At 40.7% G+C, this 21,505-nt stretch overlaps 1 protein-coding gene across 2 annotated transcripts in view; it reads left to right on the top strand.

The window, feature by feature from the left end:
* Positions 1-21,505, top strand: part of zcchc2 (zinc finger, CCHC domain containing 2) — a 46,880-nt gene that overhangs the window by 14,026 nt on the left and 11,349 nt on the right. For both annotated transcript variants that reach the window (XM_049476547.1, XM_049476546.1), the window contains exons 4-11: positions 8,098-8,169; positions 10,752-10,858; positions 13,447-13,541; positions 15,238-15,321; positions 15,900-15,966; positions 16,677-16,797; positions 17,528-17,619; positions 21,309-21,409. In XM_049476547.1, the coding sequence (XP_049332504.1) occupies positions 8,098-8,169; positions 10,752-10,858; positions 13,447-13,541; positions 15,238-15,321; positions 15,900-15,966; positions 16,677-16,797; positions 17,528-17,619; positions 21,309-21,409 (739 nt within the window). The remainder of the gene's footprint in view (positions 1-8,097; positions 8,170-10,751; positions 10,859-13,446; positions 13,542-15,237; positions 15,322-15,899; positions 15,967-16,676; positions 16,798-17,527; positions 17,620-21,308; positions 21,410-21,505) is intronic.

Genomic DNA, 21,505 nt, shown 5'->3' with positions numbered 1-21,505 from the left:
GCTTTACTCTGGATCTAAGAAACTGGTCTCCATGCATAGCCTTAATCTAGATTTAAGAAACTGGTTTCAGGTTTGGTCTTAATTTTGGTGTCTGGAAACCTTGTGTTAGACCTGGCCTTAATCTGAGACACTGGCTTCAGGTTTTACCTTAATATTAAATTTGATTCAGGCTTTATGGGAAACTGGCTCCAGGCTTATCCTTAATCTGGGTTTAAGAACCTGATTTAAGGTTTGGTCTTAATTTTGGGTGTCTGGAAACCTTCTATTAGGCTTGGCTTTAATCCGAGTCACTGGCTCCAGGTTTTACCTTAATCATAAACTAGATTCAGGCTTAATTGGAAACTAAATCCAGGCTTTCTAGGCAATTGGCTCAATGTTTGGCCTTAATCTGGGTCTGGGAAACTGGCTTCAAGTTTAGGTGTAGTCTGGGACTCGAACACTGTCTTGCTCTGTCCAGGTTTAGCCTTAATCTGGGAATGTGCCTCCAGGCTTGGCTCTAATCTGGATCTAATAAACTTGCCCAAGGCTTGGTCGTAACCCCCGAAAAGGGTTTTCGCCAACTTCTGAGAAGCATTGAGTCCTGCATATAGAAGCTATGAATTGTCTATCAATGTTTTTGATATAAATGGTTTTGATTTGCAGCTCATTGAAGGCATCCAGCCCTCTGCTCTGATCAAGCACATGTATCTCTATCTCTCTTTCTCTCTTTCTCTCTCTCTCTCTCTCTCTCTCTCTCTCTCTAGCTTCTCTTCTACCTCAGGGGCAGGAGGATGTAGGCTCCTCAGGCTGGAGGCGTGTGTGAGACATATTGAGGACAGTTGTTAGGATGTGACTAGCCTTTCTCCCACCTCCTCCAGCTCTCCCTGACACCAGCCGGCAGTGATGGGAAGCAGCACTGACACTGCTTACACTGGAAGTGTTCTTGGACGCCACTGTGTGTCATTATGAGTTCGGTGTGTGGGGATATACAATGGCGGTGATTCGGTTTAGTCCATGCGATGAGCAAATTGAGATTTATTCAGTCAGGAGGAAGTAGATCATGATGGCTCACTGTTTTTATGTTCCCTTATCTAGTGTTTTGTAGGGTTGTCACAATAACAGAATGAAGCCAGTGTGGTATTGCTTGAAACCAAGCAACCAAACAATAAAGTATCTTATGAAACTCTGTAGGAAATGGGTGTAGACTTTATCTTGGTCTGAAAAGCTGGCATCTTAATCTTGTTTTGGGAAACTTGCTCAAGATTTTAAGATTTAATCTGGTAAACTGGTTTAAGGCTAAACCTTAATCTGAGTCTGGTACCCTTCCTGTGGTTTTACCTTTAATCTAGGTCTTTTAAACTAACTCAAGGTTTAGCTTTGATCTTGGTTTTGGAAACTAGATTTAGGCTTAGCCTTAATATGGGTCTGGAAAGATGCCATATTAATCTGAGTCTGGGAAACTCTAGATTAGATTAGATTTGATTTGATTTAGATGTTCAGATTAGATCTTAATCTGTGTCTTGAAATCTAGTTTCTTGATTTAAGTCTGAGGACCTGCCTTCTGGTCTAATGTTAATCTTGGAAATTGATGCCAAGTTTGGTTTTAATCTGGGGAAATTGATTACAGGTTTGTCCTTAATCTGGGTCTAGGAGACTGGCTCTAGGTTTACCTTATTTTAGGTCTGGGGAAACTGGCTCTGGGTGTTGAGTCTGGGAAACTGGCTATAGGTTCGGCTCTAATCTGAGTCTGGGAACCTGGCTACAGGTTTAGATCTAATCTGAGACTGGGGAACTGGCTATAGGTTTAGATCTAATCTGAGTCTGGGAAACTGGCTATAGGTTCAGATCTAATCCGAATCTCGGAAATTGGCTATGTATTTAGCTTTATTTATTTGTCTGTGAAGCTTAGTCTTATTGTTAATCTGAGTCTGGGATACTGGCTCCAAGCTTGGCCTTAATGTGGATCTGGGATAAATGGCTTCAGCCTTGACCTTAAACCTGGAGCCGGTTTCCCAGACCCAGATTAACCTTGATCTCGACCTGGAATTTTTTTATTATTATTATTCTTGGTCTGTTGAACTGTTTCTAGGTTTATTGTGGGACTGGGGAAACTGTCTCCAAAACTAGTATAGAATTGAGCACTGAAATGAGCTTTTTAGCATTGCCTTAAACTCTCTCCATAGGCTTGAACTTGGAAACTGGCTCTGGGTTTAGCATTATTGTGGGAAAGCTAACTCCAGATTTAGCCCTAATCTAGGCCTGGGAATCATCCATTTTTTCTTCCTTAATCTGAGTCTTCGGAAGCTTAGCTATACGCTCTAAAAGTCCATGATTCAAGCTCTCAATGTCTGTTAGCATGCTGCTAGGCTAATATAATGAGTCCCCATGAGGTCCCTTTTGGAAATTAGCAGCGGTGTAAAACAGTACAAAAGGCTTGGTATGGGACAAATGCACCTTTTTGTATTGAATTCTGTTTTTGTATTAGCTACATGTAGCTACATTAGCCTTGTAGCTCCAGTGTAAAACACCACACACACTGAATATGTCCTGGCTGATGGACTACATCCACTCCATTTGAATGTGAAGGAAATGGCTAGCTCTTTGCTGGCCACACAAACATATATAGGGCAGGCTGCAGAAGGGAGCTGGAGCTTGCTGGGCAGTACCATCTGCTAGTGGGCGTGAGCTCCTGCCAGAACATCCATCTTTCTTAGCTCAGGCGAAGCTGCATGCTCACTGAACAGCAGTTGTTGGGCCTGGATTGCAAAACATGTTAAATTCAGTCACTAATGGACCTATGTCTTGTCATATTAGCCCATTTTCTAGTCATTAGGTGGTCAATTAACCATGACAAATTCTGGGATTGGTAGTAGTAGTACTTATAAATACCACTATTATTCAATACCTTTTGTTAATAGTACTGTATTTTAATAGTACGCATTATAAGGTGCATTATCAATGAATGTCTGTTTTCTGGTCCATTTTCATACATAATGTGCACTGGATTGTAAGAGGCATTATGCAACACTAGTAAGGAACAGGGGTGTCACCATATATCTTCTAGTTCATCAGGTCTCGCCTCTGGGTGATGGTGGGGTAGGTTAACTAAGTTAAAAGAAAGCAAAACTGTCATTCTTAAAAACCAAATATTTTTAAAGTCAAACGAGCGCTGGATGTTAATCTATACAGATTTATCTAACTTATTTAACAGTATAAAACTTATTTGGGTGAGTAAAGCGCTTCCATTCATTTACAATAAGCTTAGATTTCCAGATTTCCACTTAGGCTGGGTGCAGCAGCATTAGCGGTTAACCGCTAGCGCTATGCCGCCCGACAGTGATACACTGAGGAACCCTGAGTGTTTTGGTAAGCCTGAGCAATATTAGCTAGCGGTTCGTCTCACGTAGCTTGTTTTAAACACAGGCTACAGGCCAATAATACCTCAGAATGGCAAAAGAGCAAGCACTCGCCCGGTTAGTGGCTAATGCTAATGCTGCTCCAGCAGTGCTGGTCGGGGTTAGCAGCAGGCTACAGGTCGATAAAGAAGTGCTAGTGCTGACTGGTAAAATTTATACTTAAGGCACACAGGATTGTAAGGCTGACGATTTTTGGGAAAATTAAAGGTTTTTAAGTGCGCCTTATAGTGTAAAAGATACAGTACTGCTTTAGAATGCACTAGTATGGAAATTTGTGTGCTGAGTCTAATATATTTCAACATTTTAGTATGTATTGCTGTAATCTTTTGCTGCCTTTGCTCAAGGTCCCTGTACACCAGCGTGTTAAAACTAACCTTTACCTGATTTATAATATTAAACGTATATCTTGGAGACATAATCCTAAAAACGTTCACCCATATTGGGGTTTTAAACACCCACTGCTTAAAATGTGTGATTTCACAATGGAATTCCAACACACAGGCATTTATTAATAAAACGCATTCCTTTTGTACATTCTTCGTGGTAGATTTCTTTTAAAAACACAGAAAAAAGCAGGATTAGGCAGCAGACTTCGTTTGAGGGAAGGATCCGTACCTACCAGAGTTCTTGGCTTGTGTGGTAAATGCTCAGCATATATAGGTATATACAGCTTGTTTGCATAAAAGTGACAGAGCCCTTAAATGGCTCATTCTGAAAGGGACTGAAACTGGTATGAATAGAGCTGGTGAGATCTTTATCTTTATTTTTATGTGTGTAAAGAACTTCATAAACATGTTTTGTACAAAACATAGAACTATTCTAACTTGTGTAAAAAATAAGGTATAATATGTCCTTTAATTTTTATTTAAAGAAGGAATTTTATGGGAAAAATGCCCACCCATATCGTGGTTTTAAAACACCCACTGCTTAAAATATGTGAAATTTCACAATGACATTCCAGCACAGGTATTTATTAATAAAAGACGCCCTTTCACACACATTCTTTATGGTTGGTTTTCCTGTGAAAAGGATGCTAGGTGTGATTGGAATGAATTAGTCAGGGGCAACGTATTCTAATCACACAGCTCTCTGTTACATAATCCCGGTAACTCTCTCGGATAGCTTCCTCCTGCCTACTCTCGCGCTGTAGAGCTGAGCTGTGTTAATCTGGATTGTTGCCAAGAGCAGAAGACGGCGAGTACCTCCGACAGGACTGCATGAGCTTAACCTTTGGCTTGGGGTTTGTTGAGAAGTCAAGATTCTTGATCGAATTCTTTAATAATCTGTGAAACGTGGTGGTGGGGGCAGCATGCTCCACTACTAACTTAAAAAAAGAAAGGTAAAAAAAAAAAAGAAAAGGCAAAAAGCAGTCTGCTGTGACTCTTTGCTCTCTTGCTTTTTTCCCGCCCGAACACTCAGCTGCATTTCAATCAGTCGCTCGTACATCATTGCCAAAAATCACCAGTGTGTCTTATAATCTGGTGCTCCTTATGTATGAATTCTACCAGTCAGGTATTAAGGAGCAGTAAAGACACTCCGCTGAAGTACAGAGTTATACAGGAGTTTCAGTAAAGATTGTCCAGCACCAAGGTTGAAGCTGTATTAGCATTAGCCGCTAACTGTGCTAAGCGCTAGCTCTTTTGCCGTTCATAGGTGAATATTATTGGCCTGTACCCTGTTGCTAATCCCGGCTAGCACTGCTGGAGCAGCATTAGCATTACCTGCTAACTGCACTAAGCGCTAACTCTTTTGCCGTTTAGGCTGCGTCCAGAAACTTTTGCTACTCCTCCTCTCCTACTCCTCCTTTCCTACTCCTCCTCTCCTACCCCAGAAGAATCGGCCTGCAGCCTGTTGCTTATCCCAGCTAGCACTGCTAAAGCAGCATTATTATTACTTGCTAACTGTGCTATATGCTAGCTCTTTCTCAGTTCAGAGCAGAGTATATCGGCTTGTAGCCTGCTGCTAACCCTGGCTAGCACTTCTGGAGCAACATTAGCATTAGCCGCTAACCACATTAAGTGCTAGCTCTTTTGCTGATTAAAAAAAAAACAGTTTTAAGAAGAGAAATCTGTGTAATTACCATGCAGTGCTTGTTTGACTTTAAAAGAAAATGTTTTTTTTAAGAATTACAGTTTTGTTAACTTAGCTTAGCTTTATAAGTCTCGCCAACCAGCAGCAACACCCTGTTTATTAGTGTTGCATAATGCGCCTTATAATCTGGTGCTTCTTATGTTTGAAAATAGGCCAGAAAATAGACGTTTATTGATAGTGTGCCTTATAATCCATAGTTCCTTATAATTCCTAGTAATACTGCACTGTATTCCTACCCTGTGCTGGATTTGAGACATAACCCTGTCTTCCCCTCAGTGTTTAGGCCTGAATGTTACGCTGCTATTAAGACATCAGTATTCACTCAGAGCCTGTGGAGGCCCTACAAACAGTCTGCTGGCAAGCGGGGATCCAGACAAAACAGCCTGCTGGCCCTTATTAAGAGTGCGGTGTTTACTCTGCGCTACGGGCCGCCTCGCCGCTGAAAGAGGCCGATTTAGAGTCGCAGATAAACACTTCGACGCCCTCGCGCTGGCGTCTGGGGAATGATGAATTGCTATAATTACAGCCATCCTCTTATCGACTCGCTCCGCGTGGGGATCCGCCAGAAAATTTCACAACTACCACGCTTATTTCCCACCATTTGATCCAGTTCTGCGCAGGGAACCAGTGCGAATAGGTCAGGATTTTTATCCAGGAATGGCACGGCTCCCCACTTCTCACAGGACTGTTATGATCAGTACCTTTTGCATGATGTAAAGCCTTTAAATTTAACTTTAAGGGATTAACTTCAGTTTCTGAATCAGTTTCTCTGCTTGTGCTATTTATAGGTTTATGTTTGAGTAAAATGAACATTGTTGTTTTATTCTATAAACTACAGACAACATTTCTCCCAAATTCCAAATAATAATATTGTCATTTAGAGCATTTATTTGCAGAAAAATTAAAAAATGACTGAAATAACAAAAAAAAAAAGATGCAGAGCTTTCAGACCTCAAATAATGCAAAGAAAACAAGTTCATATTCATAAAGTTTTAAGAGTTCAGAAATCAATATTTGGTGGAATAACCCTGGTTTTTAATCACAGTTTTCATGCATCTTGGCATCATGTTCTCCTCCACCAGTCTTACACCATGCTATCCTGTGATAATCTATGTCATGCAGCTCCAATATTCTCACACAGTTCTGAGGCGCTCTCCGTCGCTTTGAGTTCTAACAGGGTGTAAATATTTAGTGACTGAAGGCCAGCGTTATCTAGCCTCCATCTAATCTGCTTTATATCTGCTTTAGTGATGAAGCTGCAGTCTGTGGAACAGGATGCCCGTTAGCTGTTCCCTTTATACTAAATTTAGCTCACTGTAGGCCAGAGCATGAAAGAACACAGCCCGTTTAGAAGAGCTGGGCTCTGGTTTAAAGCACTTTAAAACCTACAAGAGTACCTGTTTTACCTCATGATGTGAAATAATGTATTTTTACTACAGGGAGGGAACAAGAAACTTAGCATAAACGACTTGAGATGGGAGCAGCTACTCGATTTATGCACCACCGTCACCTCCAAAACCACCCTTTATCGTCATAAAATAATTTTTATGCATGTATTTTATATTAAAATATAGATTACATCTTGTTACTAACCTACCATAATCTCAACCTCTTACCCTCCATTCTTTTGCTCTCTTACACCAACACTCTCCTCATTCGCTCTCTCTTACGTTCTCATGCTTCTCTCTTGCTCAATCTCTCTCACTCGCTTTCTCTTTCATTTTACATGTCGGTCACTCTCTCACTCTTCTGTTCACTCTCTTGCTCACTTTTGCGTTCTCTCTTGTTCACACTCTTGCCCACTCTTTGTCCCACTCTTTCTCTTTTTCTTGCTCACTTTTTCTTACTTATGCTTTCTCTCACACTTTCTCACTCTCTCGTTCTCTCTCTTTTTTCTCTCCTTTTCTCTCTCTTGCTCACTCTCTCACTCACTATCTGTCTTACTCACTTGTTCTCTCTCTCATTCTCTCTTGTTCTCTCTCCTTTTCTCTCTTTCTTGCTCACTCTCTCGCTCACTTTCTGTCTTGCTCACTTGTTCGCTCTCTCATTCTCTCTCTTTTTCTTTCTTTTTGGTCACTCTCCTAGTCTAGCTCTCTTTCACTCTCTCTCTCTCTCTCTCTCTCTTTTTTTCTCTCTTTCTCTCTCTCTCTCTCTCTTTTTCTCTCTTTTTCTCTCTCTCTCTCTCTCGCGCTCTCTCTCTCTCTCTCTCTCATTTTAACTGGTATTTGATCATAGTTCACAAAGGATATTCTGTGTTCAGAAATTAAAATGTACAGTTAAACAAACATTCGGAATATAAATAAAGTTCAATTGTGATCCAATGATTCATTTTTTTGTTTTACATTTAAATATCTATTTTAAAAAAAAGTTTGTGTTAAGAGGGGAAAAATGTGAAATAATCACAGCAAATTGTGTTTTTATTTATTTTAATTTTTGATTTACAATGTATGTGTATGTGGCTGTATTAAATAGTAAATGGCAGAGAGACTGAATTTATATGAGCTGATCATTGGGATGGACATTGGTCATGTCTGTTGAGTAGGCTGTCAGTCTAACCCATTATCTCTCTCTCTCTCTCTCTCTCTCTCTCTCTCTCTCTCTCCCTCTGCAGGTTACATGGTCAGACTCCTCGTCCACTGCTGTGATTAAGAGTGAGCGTGAGCTGCAGGACTTCCTGCTGAAGGTATTTCTGCAGTTTTAGTATCAGTACTGCAGATCAGTCAGGAGGAGATGCTCTCTAAAGTAAACTACAGGTGCTGGTCAACGAATTAGAATAATTTGAAATAGTGCAATCATGAAATTCTTTGAATGCATTTTTTGTGCAGAAAGCAAATCAGGTGTTCACCGCACCTGTCCTACTCGTTAGACTAATCACAGAACTCGTTACCTGGAAAACAATTTGCTCAGCTGAGCTTTCCAAAAGGCCCATTTAGGCCATTTAACTGTGACACTGTTGTTTTATTGAATTAGAATAATGGAGAAACCGTTTCATTGAATTAGAATAATTTTTATTATAATTACAATCATCACTTTCTCAGTATTTTGTGGCTGCCCCCTTGGCTTGTATGACTGCCTGAAGTCTCCGCGGCATCGATTTGACCAGCTTGTCGCAAGTTTCCGCACTCACAGCTTCCCAGGCAGTGGCGATGTTCTGCTTCAGTTGGTCCAGCGTAGTAGGCTTTCTGTCGCGAATTTTCCGCTTTACGATGGCCCAAAGGTTTTCAATGACATTGAGGTCAGGCGAGTTGGCCGGCCATGCCAAAACTTCAAGCTGTTTTTTAGTGAACCAATCTTTGGTTGACTTTGCCGCATGAGCCGGTGCAAGATCCTGTTGAAATATGAAGTCTTCTTCGCCGAACTGTTCCTCAACAGTCATAATCAGGAACGTTTCCAGAACATCTTGATATGCGGCAGCATTGACAGTCTTCTTGAGGAAGCAGAGTTTCCCTACACCTCGAGCGGACATGCATCCCCAGACCATAACGCTCTGGGGAAACTTGAGGGATCTTTTCACGCACTCGTGGTTGTAGGTTTCGCCACCACGACGCCAGACACGAGGACCTTGGTCACCGAAGGAGATGCAGAAGCGTGATTCGTCACTGAAGACCACTTTCTGCCAGTCTTCAGCAGTCCACTCGCCGTGTTCTTTGGCCCACTTCAGCCGTTTCTCCATTTGTTTCTTGTTCAGCATCGGTTTTACTGCTGGAACGCGAGATTTGAAGCCGAGTTCGCGCAGACGACGGTAAGTGGTTGATCTGGAGACGTCAGCGCCGGTCTGCTTGTTCCACAAGTCGGTGAGCTCGGAAGTGGACTTGAACCGGTTGCTGACTGCGATCTTTCTCAGCTGCTTGTTGTCGCGAGCCTTGTTGGCGAAGGGCTTGAATTTGAGCCACTATTCCGGTTGAGAGGTTGCGCTGCTTACCAATGATTGATTTTACAACTTAGAAATTCTACTCAACCCTGACTTTATACTGCACAGTGAACACTCTTCACAGAAAACAAAAATTCGAGCATTTATTCTAATTCAATGAAACGGTTTCTCCATTATTCTAATTCAATAAAACAACAGTGTCACAGTTAAATGGCCTAAATGGGTCTTTTGGAAAGCTCAGCTGAGCAAATTTTTTTCCAGGTAACGAGTTCTGTGATTAGTCTAACGAGTAGGACAGGTGCGGTGAACACCTGATTTGCTTTCTGCACAAAAAATGCATTCAAAGAATTTCATGATTGCACTATTTCAAATTATTCTAATTCGTTGACCAGCACCTGTAGATCAGCCTGGATGTAGATACATCTTCACTTCTATTTCACTTCCTCTCTCTCTCTTGCTCTCTCTCTTTCTTTTCTCTCTGTTTCTCTCTTGCTCCCTCTCTTGCGCTCTCCCTGTCTGTCTCTCTCTTTCTCTCTCTTTCTGTCTCTCTTTCTCTATTGCTCCCTCCCTCTCTCTTTCGATCTGTCTCTCAATCTGTCTATCTGTCTGTCTGTCTCTTTTTTGCTCTTGGTCTCTCTCTTTCTCTCTCTCTCTATCTCTGTCTAAAATTTAAATTTAAAGTAGCTTAGTTAACATATAGCTTAGTTAATATACAAAAGGTAAAAAAAATCTCTCTATTGCTCTCTTTCTCTCACTTGCTCCCTCCCTCCCTCTTTCTCTTTCTCCATCTCTCTTTCTATATCACTCTGTCTCTCTCTCTCTTTCTCTCTTGTGCTCCCTCTCTTTCTGTCTCTTGCTCCCTCTCTCTCTTGCTCACTTTCTTTGTCTCTCTTGCTCTCTCTTGCTCTCTCTATCCCTGGCTTTCTGTCTCTCTCTCATGCTCCCTCCCTCTATATCTCTCTATCCCGCTCTTTTTCTTTCACTCTTTTTATCACTATCTCTCTCTCTCTCTCTCTCTCTCAATCTCTCAATCTCTCTCTCTGTCAATTCAATTTAACTTTGTTTTATTGCCATGGCCATAGTAATTATAGTATTGCCAATGATTTAATGAATGTATTGATTAATTAATTGAATAAAAATACTATATCAGTTAACATAAATGCATCCATAAACAGTTCATATATAGATAAATAATTAACAAATAAATAAATAAAAAACAAAGTTAATTACACATTAGTTACCATTGTAATTGACTGTTTAGATGTGTGTGTAGATTATATTATATAGAAGCTATATGATCTATATGATTATCTCTATATTAGAACCTGGTGTCAGTACAGTACAGTGGTTTTGGTGTGTTTATTACTGAACTAACTCTGTCTGTCTGTCTGTAGGTGTGTAAGGATGAGAGCGGGACAAGGTTAGAGCAGGGTATTGTGGGTATTGTGGGTGTGCTGAGTCAGGTTGAAGGTGAGCACAGGGAGCTGGAGGGAACGCTCAGGTGAGTCTCACCTTTTTCTTTTTTTCTTTTAATTCTATTCTAGTAGTAGATCATTCATACTGGGTCAGAAAGTGTGCAGTAGTGCTGGACGATATGGACAGAATTGGTCAAAACAGTATAGTTCTGATCAGTATGAAAAGTGAAATCATGCTGATATCTGAAATCATGCAGTGATAGAGCTGGGTGGGTGATATGGTAAAAAAAAAAAAAAAAAAAAAAACATTTATCACAATATTTAAATTCTTTCTTTATTTATTTTTTTACAATGCACTATGTTTAGCAGCAATATGTTGACATTCATCAGCAGTGGGAAATTCTTAAAAATTGATATTAAAACAGCTACTCTTTTAATCAGAATACAGTGATTATTATACATTTTTTTGCTGTTTTTACAAAATTAAAAAAATACTGCTATATGTATTTATTTTTTTTGTATCGTCAGAATATTTGGTGGTATTAGTGCTGGCCGATTTTCACAATAAATTCGATTAATTCGAATTAAAGTTTTAATGTGATTGTTAAAATGGTAATCGCAATTTTTCGTCTTTACATACAGACCTTTTTTTTTTTTTTACCTAAAATATGCGAAAACGCTACTCAATTCTTAAATGTTTGTCCTTCTTACCCTGGTTAGCGGCGCCTCCCACAGACAAGCGCACGCATATTTTCTAAACAAAGCAAGAAGCCAAACACTCCAAACGCAGCCAAACACAAACGTTCTGAACTCGTAGCTAAAAACTGTGGAAATATTACTTCAGCGGTGTGGAATTCATAATCCTAGCGTTTCTAAAAACTGCAGCGTCATCGCTGTACGGTGAGTATCCCCGATATTTTGTTAAACAATGAAGTGCGCTCCTGTTTCTTTTACATTTTAACTTTAGAGTCTTTATTTCAGTCAGAAACTCACGTTCTGAAGTTTAATCCACTGTCAACGCATGAGCCTGGAAACAATGTTCTGAATCACGGATCACTGACTTGTGAACCGATTCACTCAGTGGGTCGACTCCTCAACCTAAAGCGTCTAAATACCAAACAGATCACATGATAATTCACTGTATCAGTGGAGTTTAAATGTTCTAAATTTCTGGCACATCATCTGTAGTTTTTAGTAGGAGGGGGAAAAAAAAAATTAAAATAGAAAAAAACGCGTTTTTTGTAGAATATTTAAGATTTTTTGGGGGCCATAATCGCCCAGCTCAAGGTATTATTGCGTACAATACGATATGTTACAACCCTACATCACGATACGATACAGTCTCATTATAGTGCCCAGCTCTAGTCTAGAGTATCCAGTATGACTTGCTCGTTTCCTCGTCTGCACTAAGTGCTGAGAGTTATTTATAATCTGCGTGTAGCTGATCTTCACAGCTAATTCTTGTTATTACACTCTGTGGGGAGCAGCGGGTGGTGTATTGCTGAATTGTGTGCGTATGTGAGAGCGGTTTGTGATGTTTAATCTGGGCAGTGTTTCTGGTGGTTTGGAGAGCGTCCTCTCTGAGCTGAAAGGCGGACGGGGATATTTAGGTCAGCAGGCCTGATGTCAGCACCGCGGGGGATTCTACTTCCTCTAGTGTGTTTGAAATGTGACGCTTTCTCTCCGTCTGAACACAAACACAAACACTGAGGAGCAGCCGGCAGAATCAGCACAGAGATATTACCTAATCCAGCCCTTTACTGCTGCTGGGCGATGTGGTGATGTACAGCTCTGGAAAAAAATAAGAAAGCACCTAAACATGATGAATTTCTTTGATTTTACCAAAAAGAAAACCTCTGGAATATAATCAAGAGGAAGATGGATGATCACAAGCCATTAAACCAAACTGAACTGCTTGAATGTCTGCACCAGGAGTGTAAAGCATAAAGTTATCCAAAAGCAGTGTGTAAGACTGGTGGAGGAGAACATGCTAAGATTGTGATTAAAAACCAACCAGGATTATTTCACCAAATATTGGTTTCTGAACTCTTAAAGCTTTATAAATATGAACTTGTTTTCTTTGCATAATTTGAGGTCTGAAAGCTCTGCATCTTTTTTCTGTTATTTCAGCCATTTCTCATTTTATGCAAATAAATGCTCTAAAAGACAATATTTTTATTTTTTATTTTATTTACTCAAACATTAACCTTTAAATAGCAAACTGAAGTGGTTTCTTCATTTTTTCCAGAGCTGTGTATACAGTACCAGTCAGAAAGTTTGGACACACCTTCTTATTTATTGTTTAATATTGCGATATATATATATATAATAATAAAAAAACATTTGCAATGTAAAATTATTCCAATATCGTGCAGCCCTATATTAAAGTCATGAAAACAATTAAGGGACACGTATAAAATTGTACAGTACAGTATTTACTGTGTCTGTTACTCGCTGATGTTCATTACACGATGCTGTTTTCAATTTACTACATTCAAGCTGAGCACAAAGGGCAGAACACTATAGACTCCTGTGTATATTGTATCGACCGTAATTAAAAACTGATATCATGATAGATATGTGGTATTCTGACCGTATAATTTCAGCACTACTCACTCCTGAAGTCTCACTCTCTCTTTCCCGCTCTGATTGTGTTTCTGTGTGTGTGTTTTAGGGAGATGTTTTTATCCGTACCGCAGGAGTTCCTGCAGCTCTGCCAGGTCTCCGGCTTCCTCCTGCCTGATGCGTCTCCGCTGCACTGCAGCCGCTGTAAGTAACCCTGCCTGCGTTCAGTACAGCACCAGCAGCTCATTACAGTATATAAACCCCAGCCTGCGCTGCCAAGAGCTTCAGCAGAGCCTGTACTTTCACCCAGACAATTACAGCCTGCCCAGATCTCAAACCAGCACAGCTACACACACATACAGATACACAGTCTACTTCAGTTCTTCTTCAGAAGAAAAAGAGCACATGCTATCTCTCCATAAAACTCAGCTAGCTATATTCTCATAAATACATCGCTTATTCTTCTTAACGGTGGGCCATATGGCTCTGTACAGGGTTCCCACGGGTCCTTAAAAAGTCTTATTGTCTAAATGGGTATGAAATTTTTATATGGTGATTTTAATGCTGTTGAAAAACACAATTGCCTATTGTAAACATATAATTCAGGGAGAGAGCTAGCTAGGGAAAGCTAGCTAATATTAGCGGTGAGCTAGCTAACATACTAACTTTAGCGGTGAGCTAGCTAACATACTAACTGTAGCTAGCTAAAGCCAGCTAGCTAATGTTACCAGGGATAGAACTAAAGTTAGCGGAAAGCTAGCTAACATTAGCAGTGAGCTAGCTAACATATTAACTTTATCTAGCTTAAAAGAGCTAGCTAAAGTTACCAGGTATAGAACTAAAGTTAGCGGAAAGCTAGCTAACATTAGAGGCGAGTTAGCGAACATACTAATTTTAGCGGCAAGCTAGCTAACATATTAACTTTAGCTAGCTTAAAGGACCTAGCTAACGTTACCAGGGATAGAACTAAGGTTAGCGGAGAGTTATTTAACATTAGTGGCAAGTTAGCTAACATACTAACCTTAGCGGCGAGCTAGCTAACATATTAACTTTAGCTAGCTTAAAAGAGCTAGCTGACGTTACCAGGGATAGAACTAAAGTTAGCGAAAAGCTAGCTAATATTAGCGGCTAACATACTGACTTTAGCAGCAAGCTAGCTAACATACTAACTGTATCTAGCTAAGTCAAGCTAGATAACGTTACCAGGGATAGAACTATGGTTAGCGGAGAGCTAGCTAACATACTAACATTAGCAGCAAGCTAACTTATGTTAGCAGCAAGCAAGCTAACATACTAACTTTAGCTAGCTTAACATATTAACGTCAGCAGAAAGTTAGCTAACGTTACCGGGGAGAGAAATAAATAAATTATGACTACATTTTTGGGTCTCAAATTATATTTATTGAGGTCTTAAAAGGTCTTAAAAGCATTAAATTTGACTTTTAAAATGGTGAAAGAACCCTCCTATAAATAATATTACAATATTTCAGGGTATTTTTTAATATTTCTCCCATTTTCTCCCCAATTTACACGGCCAATTACCCAACCCACTCATTAGGACTCCCCCATCACTAGTGATGCCCCAACATCAGGAGGGAGAAGACTAGTACATGCCTCCTCCGATACATGTGAAGTCAGACTCCGCCTCTTTTTGAGCTGCTGCTGATGCAGCATTGCCGAGTAGCATCATCACAGTGCACTCGGAGGAAAGTGCAGCGAGTCGGTTCTGATACATCAGCTCACAGACGCAGCCTTGTGCTGATCCACATCACCCTAGGAGTGATGAGGGGAAAGAGCACCATCTACTGTACCCACCCAGAGAGAGCAAGGCCAACTGTGCTCTCTCAGGGCTCCGGCAGCTGATGACAAGCCACATAACTGTGTGTGTTCCTCTCTGCAGGTAACAGTACACCAGGAGCTCGAACACGCCAACCAGCATCTCACTTCTCAGAGGACTGCTCAGAGACTTCCAGTCTGGAAGAAGGTGAGCGAGAGAGAGAGTTTTTATTTTATTTTATTTTATTTTTTCTAGTAAATAGTAAATGAATAATGAAGTGCTCCAGACTATGAAGAAACACATAAGAAATCATGTAGTAACTTAAAAGTGTTAAACAAACCAAAATACTTATTATTAGAAGGTGTTAACTTGTGGTTTCTGAGGCTGGTAACTCTTGCTCTTCCGTTTCTTGGCTGGTTCTGATGAGTGCCAGTTCCATCAGTATAATGTTTTTCATGGTCTTTGTGATTGACTGACCTTCAAGTATTTTTTCTTTATTTAGTTGAGAATTTCTTGCAATACCTGTGTGATAAAATTCATACATAAGGTTCATCAGATTATTAGACACACTGACAATTTTTAGAAAAATTAAAGGATTTTAAGTGCGGCTTATAGTACAACAAAATGATCTCAGAAAAGCTAATTAGCGTAAAATGTTAGTCTACCTAACTGATAAAATCCACTCAAATAACTCAAACGCTCACATCTGCTGAAGGGAAATTTTATACAGGCTCACAGATGCTCCAGATGTTTGATCTGTCTTCAAATGTGTCTCATCTCTCCAGATGTTGATGCCTATGGAGTATCCTGCCCAAGGAACCTTACACACAGTGCCAGACACACTGGGCATGGGTGAGTAACACACACTCATATACACACACACACACACACACACACACACACACACATATATACGTTGTTTTTTATTTAAAATATACTGTTATTTTTGCACTAATACATGCACTGCATTATAAGGCGCTTTATGCAACACTGGTAAGGAACAGGGGTGTCGCCATATTTTCCTTCTAATTCAGCAGGTTTTGCTGCTGGGTGGCCGATATACTCACCTCGGAACAGCGTAAGAGCTAGCACTTAGCATTGGTTAACGGCTAATGCTAATGCTGCTCCAGCAGTGCTAGCCAGGGATAGCAGCACGCTACAGGCTGATAATACTCACCTCTGAATAGCAAAAGAGCTAACACTTGGTGCTAGCATTGGTTAGCAGCTGATGCTAATACTGCTCCAGCAGTGCTAGCTGGGGTTAGCAGCAGGCTACAAGTTGATAATACTCACCTCCTAAACATTTAAAGAGCTAGGGCTTAGCACATTTAGCAACTAATGCTAATATTGCTGTAGAACTGAACTGAAACTCCTCAGTGGAGTGGCTTTACTGCTCCTTAATACCTGACTGGTAGAATTCACTGGATTTTAAAATGCACTGATGATTTTTTGGGAAAATTAAAGTATTTTAAATGCGCCTTATAGTGCGAAAAATACTATATATAAAATATGAAGATAAACTCTCATTCTGTCTGCCTGTGTTTGTATGTATGTATGTACAGGAAGCAGCAGTCAGAGCTCAGCCAATGGGATTCCAGCAGGAGGAGCGGCCACAGTGAATTGAATGGGGAGGTGAAGGGATGGAGGCGGAGCTCCCAGCAGTGTGGGGTGGAGTCACAACAGGTAAATCTGTTCACAGTGTAGGGTGATTTTGTTTGTATGTCTTGAACATGAAGTATTTTTAAAATTGTGTATTTTGTATATTTTGTGCATTAAAATAGTGTAGTTATTGTTAAAAAACTATAAAATAACAATACAATTTATTTTGAAAGAAGAAAAGCAAAAATGTGAAACATGAACATCTAAAATTTTGTAAACTTTGGCAGCTTTTTCTGGATAAAGGTGTTCATATTAGCCTCTGTTATTATACAAAGAAGTTATTAGAATAAAGGTGTCACAATATAGTATATCACAGTATATTGCGATACTGTAACAAGATTAAAAAACTGTCATAGTATAAAAGCTTGCAGATATTTGTAAAATCTGAGTTTATTTTTTATCCAGTCAGAAGAGTGGGATCTAATAACAGTAGTAGAATACAACACTGCTATTTAATGGGTGGAGTTTAAACCACTTCTGACACCAATCTTTACATCTAATCTAATAATTAAATATCAATACTGTGCTTTTAAGAATTATTACAGTTTTGCACAATAAAATATTTTTGTAATTTGTGTAAAATATAAAAAACCTTTTATGTAATCAATTTTTTTTTTATAATATCTGCACTTCTTTAAATGGTTGCACTGTTGAGGGGCACTTATGATCAATCACAGTCTATTGTACACATGGTTATTTCTCCATTATACAGGTAATAATCTGTGTTAAACCTGTGCTGTTCTCTGTTCTGCAGGAGTGTGAGAACTCTGTGATGTGTACATCCACACAGAACTGCACAGAGGAGAGGAACACACTGAAGAACAAACCGAGGCCGGCTGGGAAAAGGTACACACTTAGAGAAAGAGGCAGTGATTTAATATTTTAATTTCAATGCCTTTACATACTTCCACACTTGTCCTAAATGTGATCTCGCTCCTAGGTCTGATTTTATGCTTGTTGTTTGGGGGAGTGGCTTATTTATCATTGGTGTGTTTTCACACACAAGAGCGTGTGTCACATTTTCTGCATGTAGGTTCGCAAAAATGGTGTGAATAACTTTCTGTTCAATAAAATAATGAAAGAGCAGCAAAGAAAAGGACTTTTGGGATGCTCTGCATTTCTGAGAAGGTTTTATTTTTTCCATACAGGCCAGTGCAACACAAGCGTTTATCACCATGCTGTCAGTTGGGATGGGACAGTATATCGATATGCCGATATATCGTATTGTTTTAATCGCATCGCATTGATACGTGGCATTAAATATCAATGTTTTTACTGTATCTTCGGTGCACTAATATTGCTGAAGTATTGTAGAGAATTGTATTGTTATATATCAAGTATGACAGGATCACAGTATTGTTAAATCATCAATATCATTGGCAATGTATTGTAATAATATTGTATCGTGAGATGCCCTTTGATTTACACCACTAGCTGAGCCTCTTACAGTACTTTTGGTCCAATTATTATGCCGATGGAAAGGGACGTAACAGGATCAGTGCAGGCGAAATGTTTCAAAATGAACCAGTCACCTAACCGCACACATAGCAACGGGAGCGGATAGCTTCTACACCTGCAGTGCGCTGACCTCACTTCCTTCAAGAGTCTTCTTGAAGAAAACCCCAGACCAGGTAGACCAGAGATGGCTAATCTGGACTGATCACTCCTGGGCTTTTTCTTTTTTGAGCAGATTAAACATGCTGACCCTTTTATTTGCCCTCCTTGTTCTGCTGAAATATATTTCTTTGCCTTTTTTTGAGAGTTGTATTGTAAAATAAAGCATGACAGATAACCATGTTCCTCATGGAACTGCATGCCCCCTCTCAGCCCTGTTTTTCCAGCCTCAGGAGAGCTAAACTTGTTGGAGTTTGTGTATTAACAGCTCTATATTTAGCTGCAGAGAGCTGCTGTAGCGCTGCTCTGCTGAAAATGTGATATGCAGTTCTCCAGAGAGAGAGTAGCTAAATGCTACATTTTCATTACAAACCCCTCGAGACCCACCAATCACAAGCTTGCAGGAATGCAGGAGATGCAGGAGAAGTAGGGAATTCAGAAGATGCAGGAGAAGTAGGGGATGCAGGAGAAGTAGGGGATGCAGGAGAAGTAGGGGATGCAGGAGAAGTAGGGGATGCAGGAGAAGTAGGGGATGCAGGAGAAGTAGGGGATGCAGGAGAAGAAGGGGATGCAGGAGAAGTAGGGGATGCGGTGGATGCAGGAGAAGTAGGGGATGCAGGAGAAGTAGGGGATGCCGAAGATGCAGGAGAAGTAGGGGATGCCAAAGATGCAGGAGAAGTAGGGAATGCAGTGGATGCAGGAGAAGTAGGGGATGCAGGAGAAGTAGGGGATGCAGGAGAAGTAGGGTATGCAGGGAATGCAGTGGATGCAGGAAATGCAGGGAATGCAGTGGATGCAGGAGATGTAGGAGAAGTAGGGAATGCAGGAGAATTACAGAATGCAGGGGATGTAGGAGATGTAAGGAATGCAGTGGATGCAGGAGAAGTAGGGGATGCCAAAGATGCAGGAGAAGTAGGGGATGCAGGAGAAGTAGGGTATGCAGGGAATGCAGTGGATGCAGGGAATGCAGTGGATGCAGGGAATGCAGTGGATGCAGGGAATGCAGTGGATGCAGGAGATGTAGGAGAAGTAGGGGATGCAGGAGAAGTAGGGAATGCAGGGGATATAGGAGATGCAGAAGATGCAAGAGATAGAGGGGATGCAGGTATGTAGAAGATGCAGGAAATGGAGGGGATGCAAGGATGTAGGAGATGCAGGGGATGCAGGAAATGCAAGAGATGGAGGGGATGCAGGGGAAGCAGGAGATGCAGGGGATGCAGTGAATTCATGAAATGCATGGGAAGCAGGAGATGCAGGGGATGCAGTGAATTCATGAAATGCATGGGAAGCAGGGGATGCAGTGAATTCATGAAATGCAGGGGAAGCAGGAGATGCAGGGGATGCAGTGAATTCATGAAATGCATGGGATGCAGGAGATGGAGGGGATGCAGGAGATGCCAGATAGAGCCGGTCACCATCGTTACCACCCACTGCACTGTGCTGTCCACTGTGGTTGGTAATATTAGCCTCACAAGATAACACCTCACCACTTATGACTTGTACAGTTGAGAAAGTGTGCTTCCTCAAGCCATTTCTTGTTGGAACACTTGTCACATACATACTGCTGTCCCATGACTTTTGGCATGTCAATGTAATTGCTATACCTAATGTTTTTAAAGATATAGTAAATATACAGTAAAGGTGAATTCGTTTACTCGTTACTCAGTGAGGCAGGCCCTGATTGGCTGGCTGGCTGCTGTGGTGCTGGATGGTGGCAGGTGGCTGTGTGTGGATGGTGAGGCTCGCTGAAAGCTTAGCTAAAAGCTAAGTCTTAACATCCCCCACACTCCTCCAGTCTACTGGGTATTAAACGAGCCGCTCTCAGTGTAAAGTAAATCTACACACTAATCTGCTTAAAGCTACTATCAAGGATTTACTCCATGGATATATATATATATATATATATATAGGTCAAAATACACTGTATGAATTTTTTGCACTATAAGGTGCCCTTAAAAACCTTATAATCTGGTGTGTCTTATGTATGGATTTTTCCAGTCCAGTATTAAGGAGCAGTAAAGCCACTACGCTGAAGTACAGAGTTATACAGGAGTTTCAGTAAAGTTTCTCCAGCAGCAAGGCTGGAGCAGTATTAGCATTAGCTGCTAACTGCGCTAAGCACTAGCTCTTTCACCATTCAGAGGTGTATATTATCAGCTAGCACTACTGGAGCAGTATTAGCATGAGCCACTAACTGCACTAAGGGCTAGCTCTTTTGCCGTTCAGAGGTGAGTAGTATCGGCCTGTAGCCTGCTGCTTACCTCGTCTAGCACTGCTGGAGCAGTAGTAGCGCTAGCTCTTTTGCCATTCAGAGATAAGTATTATCGGTCTGTAATCTGCACATTTGTTGTGTTAAAACATGTTACGTGGGACAAACCTCTAGCTAATATCACCCTGGCTTGCCGGAACACTCAGGTTTCCTCAGTGTAGCACTATTAAGCAGCATTTACTAGCCCTAAGCCCTGCTAACCGCAGCTCGCGCAAACGGTTAGCCGCTAATGCTAGTGCTGCTGCACCCAGCCTTAGTGGAAATGTGGAAATCTAAGGTTACTGTAAATAAACTGAAGCGCTTTACTCACCCAAATAAACTGTTTTTTTTTTTTAGAAGAGTTTTGTTTAGTTAACTTACCTTAGCTTTAATTAGAAGGGAAACATGGCGACACCGCTGTTCCTTACTAGTGTAGCATAATGCGCCTTATAATCCGGTGCGCTTTAAGAGCTAAAAATACAGTACACACTCTGAATATCTGATATCTGCTGGTGTGTGTTGAATAGTGCTGTGTAATAACTGTTTTATAGTGGGTGATTGTGTGTGTTAGCATCGTAGTTGTGCTGTTCAGTGCTAGTATAAAACTAGTAAATGTGTGTGACTCTCTTGTTTCCTGCTACTCTAAAGGTGTCTGTGTGTTTTTGTTCGTCAGGGACAGAAGCAGGAGGACCACTGCTGGGAAAAGTAGCTCAGTAGCCAATGGGATTCAGAGAGCGCCTGCAGTACAGATGATCAACCAGACCACGTGTAAAGGTGAGTGTGTTTGGACACACCTTAAATTCAGTGTTTTTTCACTATTTAAAAATATTCTGCATTGTAGATTAATACTAAACTCCTCCTTTAACTAAA

The sequence above is a fragment of the Astyanax mexicanus genome, chromosome 4 (genome assembly GCF_023375975.1).
Source record: "Astyanax mexicanus isolate ESR-SI-001 chromosome 4, AstMex3_surface, whole genome shotgun sequence".
NCBI classification, from domain to species: domain Eukaryota; kingdom Metazoa; phylum Chordata; class Actinopteri; order Characiformes; family Acestrorhamphidae; genus Astyanax; species Astyanax mexicanus.
Note: the sequence above shows the minus strand (reverse complement) of the source record. Positions and strands in the feature narration are given on the sequence as shown.